Source organism: Belonocnema kinseyi, chromosome 3 (assembly GCF_010883055.1).
Source record: "Belonocnema kinseyi isolate 2016_QV_RU_SX_M_011 chromosome 3, B_treatae_v1, whole genome shotgun sequence".
In the NCBI taxonomy this organism is placed as follows: domain Eukaryota; kingdom Metazoa; phylum Arthropoda; class Insecta; order Hymenoptera; family Cynipidae; genus Belonocnema; species Belonocnema kinseyi.
The window spans coordinates 20,361,390-20,376,320 of record NC_046659.1 but is presented as its reverse complement, the minus strand read 5'-3'; the positions used below and the strand labels follow the sequence as shown (position 1 = coordinate 20,376,320).

Below are 14,931 nucleotides of genomic sequence, written 5' to 3'. Positions count from 1 at the left end.
TTAATTGTCTGCAAGTCTAATGCGGTTCACAATCCCTGTCCGAATTTTGTCAAATCTTTATTCGGTAGTTTCAGGAATTTATATTCTGCATACGCTTTTGGGGATTGAGATGGTAGGTTCGGTCTATGGGGAATTGTAAATGAAGTCGCAATTTCAAAGAGGTTTGCGTAATTGAAAGTTACGTTAGGGGCTTCGAGTCTAGGCGCGAATGCCGATGGTCGAATTCTCGGAGTCGAGATTGCTCTAGCAGAGGTCGTTGTGAACGTTGTTGTTAGGGTGATTTGCTCTGTTCCATTGACGCTGGTTGTCACAGTAGGGTTCGTCAAAATTGTTCCTACCTCTAGTGTGACCGGGTACGTATTTTCTAAGTCGTGGGCCGGCCCGAACGCACCTAATTCCGATAAATGTCACCTGTTTTCATCGTCTGTTTCGAAGTCTGTTGTGACCGATGTAATGGATGTGACGTCCGACTCGCGTGCCATTTTAAATTTTCGTAGTTCTGAATGAGACACCAGATTTTAATTGCAATGGACTAAATTACCGAGAAAAAAAATTATTTTGCCTTTTCAAGAAATTTTATACAGGAGCATTTATGAAATTCTCGTTAAATTTTTCCAAAAAAAATCTTTGAATTGAAAAAATTGAAAAACCTATTAAATTCAAGTTCAAATTTTCAACAAAAAATTTCGAATATGAAAAATCCTTATAATTCCAAATTAAATTCTCCCAAAAAAATCGAATTTCAAAAATTGAAAAATCCTTAAAATATAAATTGAACCCTTTCAAGAAAATTTTCGAATTTTTGAAAAATTGAAAAATCCTTACAAATTCAAATCAAATTTTCAAAAAATTCGCATTTCAGCAATTGAAAAACTTGAGAAACTATTTATTGAATTTCTAAATTTGTACAGATTTCCCTGTATTTCGGTTCGGCAAACTTTTTGAATCATAAATGCCTATTTTTCATTATAATTATCGATTGCGCGTGTTTCTTGCCATTGCGCGACAAGGTAATTATTCGGAACCGAAAATTCTTTTAAAAAAATATTCAAAGTCTACAGGTTGAGAAGGAAACATATAAATCTTATTTTGCTGGCTTTGTTCAATTATTTCAAAGCTTGTGGAGAGACGGGAGGCACTCGGTTGTTTTTGTCAATTTTTATTTTTTTTATGAATAATTAATTTTTCGCATTTATTTTCTTTTATATAAATTTCAAAAAAGAACGAAAAATCATAACTTTGTATAATAAAATTTGCATTAATACATTTCAAGTCATATGCAGGTGAAAAGAAATTGTATATCCTTTTATTAAAGTCCCCCGATGTATCCAAGTCTCCCTTTACTTCGAACCTGCCTCGGAAAATTGTCATTATTATTCCTGAAAGATAATTACACACGTGAAAAAGAGAAAACAACAGAAGTATTTGTGAAATATGTGTAGGCAGCGATATAGAAATGGGGAATTAATGGGCGCTCATAGCAGCCGCGTGGCAAATTTGTAGGTTTTGGCACTGCCAAAAATTTTAATAATAATTCATTCCTTCACGTAACAACAAATACGCACACCCGCACCCACCAACACACACAGAGTTGGGATTGTCATTAAAAGTGCTCAAAGGGATGTAGGAGAAGTAATTTTCGAAACTTAAGCGGGTCTCTCAATGATAGCACTTCGACTCTTCTTGATTTTCCCCCTCGTCTAGTGCGTAACTGCACTACACTTAAGTTACGTAACTTACGAAGTTTGGGAGCAAATTACCAAAATAATTCGTGAAATTGCGAAAATACTCGGTATGACTTGGATTCGTTCGATACCATTCGGAAGGACGCGGCCATTTTCGCCTAAGTTGCAGTACAAGTAATTAATAGGTCATGTACTTTTTTAAAGTTCTTTCTATAACTATTAGTTCTCCTTGGATAGTAACTTTTGAGTGCAAAATCTCCGGTTGTCTAATCATTAGTGACTTGCGAGTCAGGAATTCGTACGCACCTTGCAGTGTGAACATTGAAGTCAACATTAATAGTTTCTGGGACCAAATAAGGAACGGGAAAATAGGAAATGACATACAGACCCTTCTTGTCCAGATATACAATGCAGCTGATTTCAGTAACGGTAATATAAAAATTCCCAGAGTAATACATTTTTTTCGGGTACAGTACAAGTCCGATAACTTTCCAACTTCGGGGCTGTAGGGGCGAAAAATTCCAGGAATTGCGGACTTATCGGACGCCCCCTCTAGTAGCACGAAATTCGGTGCGCGCATGGGTAAATCATGGGCGCAAATCATGAGAAAACTAGCACACGTAGTGGGAGAACCAAATTAGTGTACGTGTTGTACGTGTGACGACGTTTTATGGAGAGTTTACACTTATCGGACGGCAAGTTATCGGACTTGTACTGTAATTAAAATTTTAATGCATACAAAATACATATTTATTAAAATTATAATTAACCGAATAAAAAATTATTACTCTTGGATTTTTACGAAACACAATTTCGAAACACAAATGTTGTTGGGATAGCTTTTTAAAAGTTGTATACAACTCAATACGTGTTTAATGCAAAGGATTGAAAGTTCAAGAATTATTTGTAAAACTCAATGAGACCACAAATTTGTATAAGATATTGATTATTATAATAAATGACTATTTTTCAGAAAATCATGTTTTATTTAATAACATATAAGAAAAATGATTGTCTTAATATAACTTAACTCAAATGAATGAATTATACATTATTTTAATTAAGTATCTGCTTGATTAATTGAGGTTACAATTTCTTCAGCATAATGAACAACAATAATTATAATTTATCAGAATAATAATAAAAAATGTAGACAATAATTCTAAGTTAAAAATTAAAATCCCAAGCAATTATGTTATAAATTATTTTTTATTTAAAATCGACTTTTCTTACACTTCAACATGTACAATTTCGAAAAATTATTTGCATCATAACAATTTGAAACTATTCTTTCTTTCAAATAATGTTATCAATACGTTTGTATATGAATTTATTGTTTCTAAAAAAATGAAATCAAGAATTTTAAATTAAAAAAATAAATACACTAAAATAAAAACTACCTATTGCTAAAAAATATTGCACGGATCAATAAATGAAAAGCAATGCACTTTTTATTATTCATTTTTTGAAATCATCGCGTTTCTTAAAACATTTTAAGCAACAAAAACCTTAATGCTCTTATTGAAAAGAATTTATGTCTTATTTTTCAAGATGCTTGTGGCGGAATCTTCAACATGAAAAATGGTACCATAACGAGTCCTTCCTTCCCGGAAACATATCCTGATAATAAACACTGCGTGTGGGAGATAATAGCACCACATCAGTACAGAATAACTTTAAACTTCACCCATTTTGACCTGGAGGGCAATAACGTCTATCAGCAAGAATGTGAATATGATTGGGTTGAGGTAGTTAGTAAACTTGGAGAAGACATACTTAGGAAGCATGGTACATACTGCGGAACTAGATTACCACCACTGCTAACATCCGAGGGAAATTCTATGAAGGTCGTCTTTTCATCTGATAACAGGTAATAACATAATAAGAGAAAGATTTTTGTTCCTATATTCACATACTAGTCGACCCTCATGCCGAGTAGTGCATAATGCACTGTTTTAGAGCATGCTCAAGTTGTTAAGCAACAATTTAATTTAAACAATTATACGGGCGCGAACTTTATCCATGTACGATAATAACACGATAGACCTTGGCGGATCGAATGAACGGAAAGGATACGCTACAGTGTGTCCTTATAGTACCCATATAGTATCCCTTCCGTATCCTGCTAAAAAAAGTGAAAACACAGCAAGATGGACATTTAGCTTGTTGATATTCGAATTCGACGTTAAATTTGCTATTGGAACGTCATGAAGTTATTGCAATAGTTTATTTCAGCGTTAAAAATATATAAAATGTCATAACTTTCGCTGAAGGCGATATCAGGCGCATCCATAGTCGCTTAAGGCCATATAATGAATAGACCAGCTGATCAAGTAGGTCCTGAGATAAATATTTGTTCATTGATGTTAAAAAATAAAAGTTTAAATAACGCGGGAAAAAAATTTGGAAATTATTAATAAATATTAAAGGACCGTTTATGGCAAGGTACAGAGTTGGGGGAAGAAAAAAGTTTATTCATGAAGATAAAAATATCGAACGATGCATTCAGGCTTTACCAGAAGTTTGGTTTTTATATTTCTCTGTCAGTAATCATGACACAGCTGATACGTATGTTAGAACAAATTTGTTTATTTGCATTTCAAGTGCAAACATTAATTTTCGCGAGCGATTTTTGTTGTTTTGTCCAATTTTGATTAATATAAATCTCAGAACTAGCCAGTTCACAACATTGAAAATTGCTTGCAGGGTTCTACAGCACGGTCAGTATTACTCCAAATTTAGTCATTTAAAAAACAACTTTTTTCACAATTCTAATTATTTAGGACCACATACACCTTTCTTCGTCCCTTCTCTTTAGTGTGCCAAACTCTCAACGATATCTTATTCCGTGTGGAAAAAAGAAAAACACCGATATAGCTTTCAGTTTTATTTCCTTAAAAATTTCCACCGGAACAAAGCAGAGACATGCACTTTCTTTTCTCCTCTTTCATTTCACACACTTTTAAAGCGATACCTCATTTTATTTAGACGTAAGTTGGAAAAGAAAAATTGAGGACTAGCTTTGATCAGGTGATCCTCTCGATATAAAAAGATATTACGGGTTTCACTCGTGTTAAAAACTACGAATTGTTTGCCGACGTTTCGTGAACATTGTAGTTCACATGTTCAGGGCTGACCTGAAATTGAGGTATCAGGTCATGATGTTCTTAGGTATACTTTCTACGATGTCTGTGATTGACCAGAGCGCCCCACCGTTGGGAATGGTCGAACTTGATTGGCCAATCAAGTCATTTTTAAAAAATCCTGGAGAACGGAAAGCCAAATCGGATTGGTATTATATCCATTGTCCCTATTGATGTTATTAGGGTTTTTTAAGATTTCGATTGCTTCTCTATGTTTTCTTGGAAATTTGTTGTGTGTTTGCGCAATGACTGTTGTTTCATAAAATTAAATGTTATGTCCTGTTTCGATATGATGTTCAGTTAGTGCTGACCCTCTCGTTACATGGCGTTAAGTAGTATGCTGCTACTGAAAGAATATGCGCTGGAAGTCGCCTTCAGCCTATGTAATGACAGGCATTGTATTTTTTAACGCTGCAAAAACAACTATTGCAATTATTCTGTGATCTCACAGAAAATTCAACGTAGAATCCAAATTACAATAAATTAAAGGTTCATGTTACTGTTTTTTTTTTTGCATTTTTGTTGCATGATACGGAAGGGATACTATGTGGATACTATAAGAGTACGCTGTAGCGTATCCTTTCCGTTCATACGGCCTGCCAGGGGACACTATGATCCTACATTTTTTCTATATATATATATATATATATATATATATATTACTGAAATTGGAGAATTGACATTCCGCCTATAGTTCGGCTTGGTATAGCGGTAGTAAGAATACAGTAACACTTTTTAAACTTGGCCTTCTCCTTTGTTAAAGCTTGAAGGTCAACTGGGTCCTCAACAATAACTTTACCGGACTTATTTTATTGCTATAGAAAATTGTCTTGGCTGTATTATATTCTCAATGAGCCTGTGATTGAATTAGATAGAATCTTTGATTATTATTTTATTACCCAAACGAAAGGCGTCTTTAACCTTGATCTTGATATATACCATATATACCCTATATAGTAGTTTCCTCCAACAGCTTCAGCTGCGCAGTTGTTTTTATACCGTTAAATATTGCCTAGTATAAAAGTAATATTTTGAAAACAGATTTCATTAAAAAGAAAATTAGAATCCTATGCGCGAAGTCGTCGAAAGAACCTGCTAATCCACGCATAGTGAGATGCATAGAGAGATTGATGCCCTTTTGGAAAACTAGATTTACTGTATAATCTGGAAACTATCGTGTGACAACGAACAACGTCACCTCCAAGAAGGCTGTCCTTCAGGGCGTCACTGCGAGCCCTCTGCTCTTTTGCATCATACTTCTGCTACTGTCTTTCGCACTAGGTAATTCTCCTGGTTGCCTCTGTGATGATACTAATCATCGCAAGCATAAGGTGACTCATTTATTTTATATAGCTGACCTGGAGATCTATGCTTGTGGTACGCCGAAATTTCAACTTGCTTTAAATATCGTTAAGAGGTACATAGAAGAAATTGGTATGGATATGAGTGTTACTATACATTTAAACACTGGAGAGACCTATGCTTACCTGGATGTGCCTCAAAGCCTCGTTCAGGACGTAACATCAGCGGAGGATTGCCTCAGAAGCAGATACAAGCATATTTTTCGACAGATTCAGCCTTTGAAACTTTCGACGAAGAACTTGCTCACGACCCTTGATATCGCCACGCTTAAGATCATCTATATATATATTTTTGCTAATTGTACTGATTCTATTTATAACATTGCAAATGGAAAAGATCCTCTCCTGAAAATGGTAAAAAAAGAAAAGGTGATTGGCAAAGGAGCGTTCCTTTACAAAGCCGCGGAACAGGCTGCCAAAATCCTTGGCCTGAATTTTAACATCAGGAAAGATGAAAGTGTATTTGTCTATCAAGATACCTCACTTCTAAGAGCGTAAGTAGAGAACGCAGAGGTTAAGAAATTCCGCCAACGGATACTAGACCAAAAAATGTACCAAAACTTTAACAGAAATCTAGAAGATCAGTCCTTGTCGTAGAAGCAAACTTTTGCTTTCTTTAGATCATTAGCCCTTACTTCAGGTACAGAGGGATTCATTTTGGCATGCCAGGATGGTAATGTTTCCACATTAGTACACTGTAACCACATTTCATGTCGAGAAGTTCACAGCGATAATTCTAGGACGTATTCTGTACACGCTGGGTATCTAGAACACATACTATCCAGGTGTCCCTCTCACGAAGGAATACCCCATCTCTACATACATAGTTCAGCCCTCAGATATTTTTTTAACTATCTTTGTCGCTCTTACGGCGTTGGCTGCGACCCTGTCCTGCCAAACGCTTCCAGGGAGATAAAGTCAATTTTTCAGAACGAAATGTGTCTAATTTTCTGGAATTATGATTTTCGGACAGCAGTCACCATTGCACACTCGAGGCCTGACCTTAAAAGGGATCTGCAACGACTTTACCCAAAATATACGGTTAAAGTAATTGTCCTTGTGATCGGTGCTCTCGGAGATTCGAAACTATCACTAGTTCATAACCTCAGAGCCATTCACGCGCGTGCCGAAAACATCCTAAAGCACTTCTCTGATGGATGCAGGTAGCTGTCATACTTAGTTCGCTTTGTGTCCTCAAGACATACGCTGGTTTCGCCAGCCGGTCGTTGTGATTTCGTCGTGTGATATATGGCCGCTCATTTCACAGTCGTGTGCCGTGGCCATAGATGTTATATACCACGGTTATACCGGGAACCGTTGTAATTTTGATGGATGGCGTTTGCTTCCAGTGGCACCCTGCGGTGGCTGTTTAACCGTTTTTTAATATTATACATATTGAGAATTTTGTAAGATGGACAACCGCGGAATTACATTGGAAATTCACTGACTAAGGGCGCGGAGCGAACTAAGGGCAAACGCCTTCTGCATTTTCCCCTCAAGTGTCTTAGCATGTATGTCACACGCAAGGTTGCTTGTCCGGCTATTAATCAGTGAAAACTGGGCACCTCAGGAACGCCGATGACCAGGACCACTATCTTAACAGAATATTCTCGGTATAACCGTCGCAACTTCCTTGTAAGGTCTTTACAACTCTCTTTCTTCTGATTCTCCTTGGCTGTGATGTTCTTGTCGAGTGGAGCTTAAAGTTACATAATGAAGATGGATCATTTCTCGAAGTCAACGAGTACTAAGTCAGGCCTTGAGTGCGAGAAAAAAACAATTATCGAGAATATGTAGTTCCAATATATTCAGCACTTTTCACATTCGAAAATTGACTATTTTCCTAGGTGATAAAGCAATCTTAATACCGCATTGCACCCTTGAATGCACGTCGTTTCCAAATGAATTGTACAATCAGATAGTATGTGAGCTAGGTACTTGAGGTGTGCGTGAATCGTTCTGCAGCTATCGTTGGGGATGTCTTGGCTCAAAATGATGATGCCCGATGACCTGATGGTAGAAGTTTTTCTTTTGTGCTTTTTTTTTTATTTGGCCTTTTAGAAGTATGTACTCGAGATTATTAATGTTTAATTCATTTTACTTACCCTGGCATTGTATTAAGGCCAAATATTTTAGCAGCCTCCTCCGCTGCTTTTACTGAGACGCTCCGTTGTCAACTTTTTTCTCCAGTGAGGGCAAACATATTTGTTGCAGATACTTTGGTGCTTGAAGACTGCTCAGAAGACGAAATCTGTCGGATAAGGTGTTTGTATTTGCATCGGATAGCATCCTTTACAGGTGTTACGTCCTGAATGCGGCTCTATGGCACACCCAAGTGTGTGCAGGTCTATCCTACATCAAGGTGTTTTATAATAGTTCTGTCGACGAGCTCAGGATCATCGGATATGACAATTAGTTGTCTTTATTGAAATAAACTTTGATTCATTTTTCCAACGCACACTCCATTCCAATTTCACGACCTTACTTCTCGACAATCCTTAACGCTAGAATTAGTTTCTCTGCAGATTTGCTGCCGAATCACCCTTGGTAATCGTGAAGTGTGAGAGATAGTCGCAATAGTGTGAGGCAAATGAGGAGAAGGCTTAAAGTTATCGACTTAAAAGACGTATGTCTTGAAGGTGAATCTGTTAGTTGTCACACTTTAATTTCCAGATTAGATAGTTTATCTAGCTCCCTCCGCCCTACACTTCTGCTAGCGTCATATAATACCCGTGTTCTGTCAACAATGTGCAGCGAACCTCCAGTCAGATTATATGTAGCTTTGAGTCCACTAGCCTTATAACACCTGAGGAGGAATGCCCACCTATCACTACCGAGGAGGTAAAAAAAGTATCAAGACGCATGATGAACTATTACGCTGCAGGACCAGATTGTATAAAGAACTTCTTTTGGAAAAAGTTTCCTTCAAACCACTAGCATCTGGCCCGCATTTTCACCTCATATCTAAAGTTGGAAGAGCTTATTTCGGAGTAGCTGGCAGAGGAACATACAGTGTTCCACCCGAAGATGGGTAATGTGCCTAAATATAACAAGGGGAAGATCAGATGTGGTGTTCTTTGTTTTGATTTATAATTTTTGTAAAGAGATGTTATTGCTCCAAAGTAAAGCTGTGAAATTCCTAGGGCCAAATATTTAGCTAGTTTTGAGAAAAACGGGTTTGAAGAAAACTGAGTCCAACTTATGGACATGAAAAAGCCATATAATGAGTGGCCGAGAAGCTCCGCGATAGAGCGCCCTGTTAGGGGGCAGAGACCGTGAGCTCGGTTCTCTATATTCGATTCCTTAGTGATATTTTGGTTAGTTAAGTGATAATAAACATTTAATATGCTCTTTTCCAATGAAAACTTTACATTTTCATAGTTGTTGTTTACGTTAAAAGGTAATTTATATCAATTTGATAAATTCAATCATTTACTTAAAATTTATGAAGAATTACATTTTAAGTGTGATATAAAATTTTGATCATGTAGGTGAATATTTTTAAATTAGAATATAAGCGAAAAATTTTAATTCGGATAGTTTCATTCATCCCATGGGTTGTTGCTTCGTCTACCTGAGAACCACGATAAATAATGGGGTGGAGACCAAAAAGAGCCAAAAAGAGCCCTTGTCCGAATATCAGATAAGTTTTTTGCTCGGAAAAGTGTCCAAATGTGCTTTTCCATGTTAATACTTTTGCGTTTTAAATAACACAATAATATCAACGGGAAATTCTCAAACTATTTCCTGATCCTTCGATAGAAAATGTAATTGAAGAAGAATGGATTCTATCGAGTCAATCGTACATCATCAGTTTAAGGGATAAAGTACAGAACTAGATAACTAACATTTATAGCGAAAATGAGTTTTTTGCATAAAAAATTCTTTAGAAATCAAACGCGCATCGTGTTAAAAGGATTTTTTAAAAATTTAATTTGAAATGTAGTAATGAAAAGATTAGCATTTCAAAATTGAATAACAGCATACATCTGCATCGTGCAACCCGAATTTAAATATACCGTAAAATTTCAAACTAAAAGTGAAAAGTTTCGAAAATGCTGAAGTATTCTGAAGTTAAGGAGGTACCGAAATTTCTTATAATAAGAAAGAGGCGCCATAATGGAGAGACTTTCACCGCCGGTGGAAATTCAAGAAAATAATAAGAGCCAAAGTTAGAGGTATTGTTTAACAGGTTATTATGTTTGCTGTTTTCTGAAAATGTAATGATGATATTGTGAGGGATCACTCACTATGAAATCTGGAAATCTTAAAACTGTGAATGTAGCACTCACCCTGGCGGACCGAAGGAACCGAAAGAAGCCTCTACAAATTACCTGTAAAGACCCCATTCGGTCCCTTTTTAAAAAAACTCGGAAAAACGGCAAAATCAACTTATAATTTGTTGAAATTCGTATTCTGCGTTAAAATTCCCTATAAAAGGTCACGGAATAATCGCAATAGTTTTTTCGCAACGGTAAAAAGTTAAAAAAAATATAAGACGCATAACGCTTGTTGACTACTACTTACAGGCGATGCGTTTGAAGTGTAGCAGTCAACAGGCGTTATACGTCTTATCTTTTTTAAATCTTTTTACCGTTGTAAAAAAAACTATTGCGAGTATTCCGTGACTTTCTATAGGGAATTTTAATGTAGAATCTGAATTTCAACAATTTAAAAGTTGATTTTGCTGTTTTTTCGAGTTTAAAAAAAGGAACCGAATGGAGTCTTTACGGGTACTTTATAGAGCCTGCATTCGGTTCCTTCGGTTCGCCATGGCAGTTTGAAGTGTTATAATGACGTACAAGATTTCATTCAGATTGCTGGTAGTTTCGAGATTTCCGACCTGCTTGCAATCAGGACTCACGTGCGATTCTACAGGCTCAGCTAAACTCGGCGGCTTTCGGATAAAGTCAGCTGTTTGTTATATGCATAGAAGTGTATATCACGATTCTCTGCACAACCTCACCTCTGTCAACACTTAACCAAAGATTTCCAAGATTGTTTAAGAATGCGAGATTGCTGAGAGATTTTGAAGTGTTTCTCCAAGAGTTTTCTTAAGAATTCCTTCGCAGCAATATAAGATTTTTTAGTGAGTAGCCGCTCGTATATGTGTCGGGTTTAGCCTTTTTATTTTGTTTAATTATCACAATAAAGGCTTAAAGAGCAAGCAATTCGTTTCTCTATTTTTTTATTTGTTCAGGTGGCATGCAAATGTGGGTTCGAGTGCCTAAATTAAAAACGCCAGAAAATTAATGTGCTCTTCGAATAATTTTATAGTTTAGGGCGATACGAGAAACAGCAAAGTTTCATAACAGGACGCATAAATTGTGTGCCTGTAAAAAGGAGAAGTTGTTTTAAAAAGGCTGATGAATCAGAAGCTGTTTACCAGAAATGCCAAAGGACATATGAGTATGGAGTAACGAGGCCGGAAATCTCAGATTAAAAGTTTGTAAAGCTAGCTTCTGTAAAATATTACAAACTTCGAAGGGACGTGTAGAGATTGTATGTACATAAAAATTGCAAAGTGATTGCTGGATATGAGCCATAATCGTAAAGGTAGCAGCAGGTAGAATTAAGAAATTAATGGAAAACTAAAATCAGAGATAATATTTTCTCATGTTCATCATAGTGAACATTAAAATTGAAAAGCCAGTCTAAACATTAAAAACTTTTTTGAAGATTTAAAAATTTCTAAAATGTACAGAAATTTCATAGAGAAATACTTCAATATTGAGACAGATGAGAATCCGCATGTTAGTTGCCCTTTATATAATCACGTTTTTCGCTAGAATTTCAGGTCAACTATCACTGGATTCAGATAACTTTTTACTTATCTTAACGTGTTTCAATTTTCATATAGTTTTTATTTGCACATTTATTTGCATCTTTGTTTGCATGTTTTTCGTTATAATATTTCAGGTCGTCTTTTCATAGGCCTACGACGGACTGTTGCGATGCCTGCGATCGTGTTGCATATGGATATAAATAATATAAATAACTCTAAAGCTAAAAGATCTGCACAACAGAAACTTTCAGAACATCACCACACTGTCGAAATAAGTCAAAATATTTTTAAAGCTGACACAAGAGACTCTTCAAATTACGCCCATAGCTTCGATCTGCAATAGAACCTACCACAAACGAAAGAACAAAGGCTCGATGTGCTTATGGACAGAGAATTACGGGAAAAGAGATTCCACGGCTATTGCTACCGCCGTGTGTGACTACGTCACTCAAGAAATAGAAGTTGTACACAAAAAAATCCAGAACCTGTAGAGTGACAAGTATGGGGGACAGAACAAGAACCAGTTCTTATTGTCGATGTACATGACTCTAATTGCTAAAGGTTAGTTCGAAGTTATCATACACAAATTCCTAGTAAAAGGCCACACCTATAACCCTTTGATCGATAGGGTGAGCTGGCATAAAGAATCCCTTCTCAGTTATGATAAAGCATGGCTTTATTGGCTGGAATTCTGTAGCTGGAGATGCATTTAAAACGTCTACTAAATTGTACATCAGTGACGCTGTCAAAATTAAATTAACGAAGGAAAATTTCGAAAACGTGAACATTTTCTACGAGTGTAGCGATACCCGAATGAAGGAAAAAATTCTGACGAAAGGTTAGTATATTCATTGCATTATAGTGTTTGAAAAAATAATATTTTATTCTGTTTCCTTTATGAATAGACTTTATTCTCTTGCAGGCTATAATATGACCTACATCCAATGATAGGATCTAGAAAGGGGGTCCACAGGATCTGGTCTCACAAAAAAGTCAAAAATCTGAAAGCTATGATTCCCTTCACGACATCATCTAAGGCATACTATACTCGTTTAATATAAGTTAATAAAACTTATTTTCGCTTACGACTTCATATAAATAAATAAAATATCTAATAAAAGATGCAGTAAAATAATAAAATACTCCTTTTTTATAGAAAAACCCTTAAATCAAATTATTTTCCACTTTTTTGAGTACCAAAGTACCAATAAAATTCTAACCTAAAATATTAAATCTACATTATCTGCTAGAGGACACTTTTTTAACTTTTTCAAATAAATATTTGGCCTTGTTCTCAGGAACAATATTCCTTTGAATTATTATGGTTCAATGATAACAAAAACAGAGATTTTTTTCTTCTAGTTATAGACTTCACAGCGAATAATCATCCGCTACAGTGCGATACCATCACACTAAGTCTTCATTTTTTCAAAAAAAAATAATTTTTCGAAATTGGTAAATTTTCCTGATCAAACTCATTTTCTTTGAATTTAGCAACTTCATTTCTCAGAATATTTTTTTGCTCAAACTAAAAATTTCACCTTTTATCGCGATCCAAAGACAAGTTTATTCCAAATTTAGGGTCCTTTCACTTCGGGATTTTCAATTTCCACATTATATTTTTCGGAACCGAAATTATTTTTCGAATCAAACTTTATTGGTCTCAACGCAGAAATACTTTAGCTAAGAAGTGGACTTTTGTTTTATCTTCAAAAGGTGATTTCGATTTTACACAATGTTTTTTCGCTCTCCTGAAATATTCCCATTTTGTTGTTTTCTAGTTATGTACTGCAACTCTTCAGTTATCATCTCCTGTATTTTCCTATATCATAAAATACGCGTTTTTGGCTGCGAAATTGTGTGATAATCGAGAAATTTGTTTGATCATAAATCAGGCGTATTTTGCACTGGATGATTTAAGAAAAGTCTGTTCATGCACCAAGTCTTCTTTCATTCGATGTGCTAGGTGTAAAATTTTTTTTCTGCTTTGTCTGCTTTCACGGTTATTATCATTCTGGCTCTTGCGACTGACTGTCAATTCTGCTGTAGTTTTATTTTTTAATACGATATTTTTCTAATTGGGATTTACAATATTTTATAGAAAATAAAAATATGCACAAAAAAAGAAAAAATTTTTTAAATATTTTTATTTTTAAATATTCATCTGCATGATTAAAATTTCATTTTATTTGAGATATTATAGTTAAAAACCTATTCTTATTATATATTCACTTGATTGATTTTAAGTAAATTATTAAATTTATAATCTTTATAAATATTACATTTTACGTGAAAAACTCTGAAAATGTACAATTTTCTTTGAAAAATAGCATATTAAATGTTTATTATCGCGTAATTGACACAACTACAACAGGATTATTCCGGGTACAGCACATACAATCGTAAATGGAATCTCAAGTCATTACTCCTGCAGGCTTAGATAAAGAAAGCACAGGAAAAAACTTCCAAACACAGCTCATCGACTAGAGGATGCACGGTATTTTCAACAGAAATATAAAGGATCAGTCTTTTGAGCTAAGATTTGCTTTCCCTAAATTACTCAGAATGAAGTCAGGGCTGAAGGGTTTCATTTTGGCGTTCCAAGACAGTGTCATTTCCACTTTAACGTACCGTAGGCACAATTTGAGCCAAGACATTCCTCATTATAGCTGCAGAGGGTATTATGCACACCCGGTGCACTTAGGATACCTACTGTCTGGATTAATACTGGGACTGTACTGAATTCGAAATATACTATACGTATATACTGAAACTACATATTGTCGACAATTGTGTCTGTCGCACACTTCAGCCTTGACATTGGTGACCATGGTTTCGCTAAGCAAATCATACACGCAGTGCTCACATTATGGAAAAAGTATACATTTCAACACTGACTCGCCGCTCGTCGGTGTGTAGAAGAAGAAGGCGATGTTGCGCGCGCAGGCTTCTCTCTC

At 35.6% G+C, this 14,931-nt stretch overlaps 1 protein-coding gene across 1 annotated transcript in view; it reads left to right on the top strand.

Moving 5' to 3' along the window:
- Window positions 1-14,931, top strand: part of LOC117169393 (tolloid-like protein 2) — a 519,229-nt gene that overhangs the window by 488,660 nt on the left and 15,638 nt on the right. Inside the window, exon 11 of the mRNA XM_033355754.1 lies at window positions 3,237-3,555. Within this exon, the coding sequence (XP_033211645.1) occupies window positions 3,237-3,555 (319 nt within the window). The remainder of the gene's footprint in view (window positions 1-3,236; window positions 3,556-14,931) is intronic.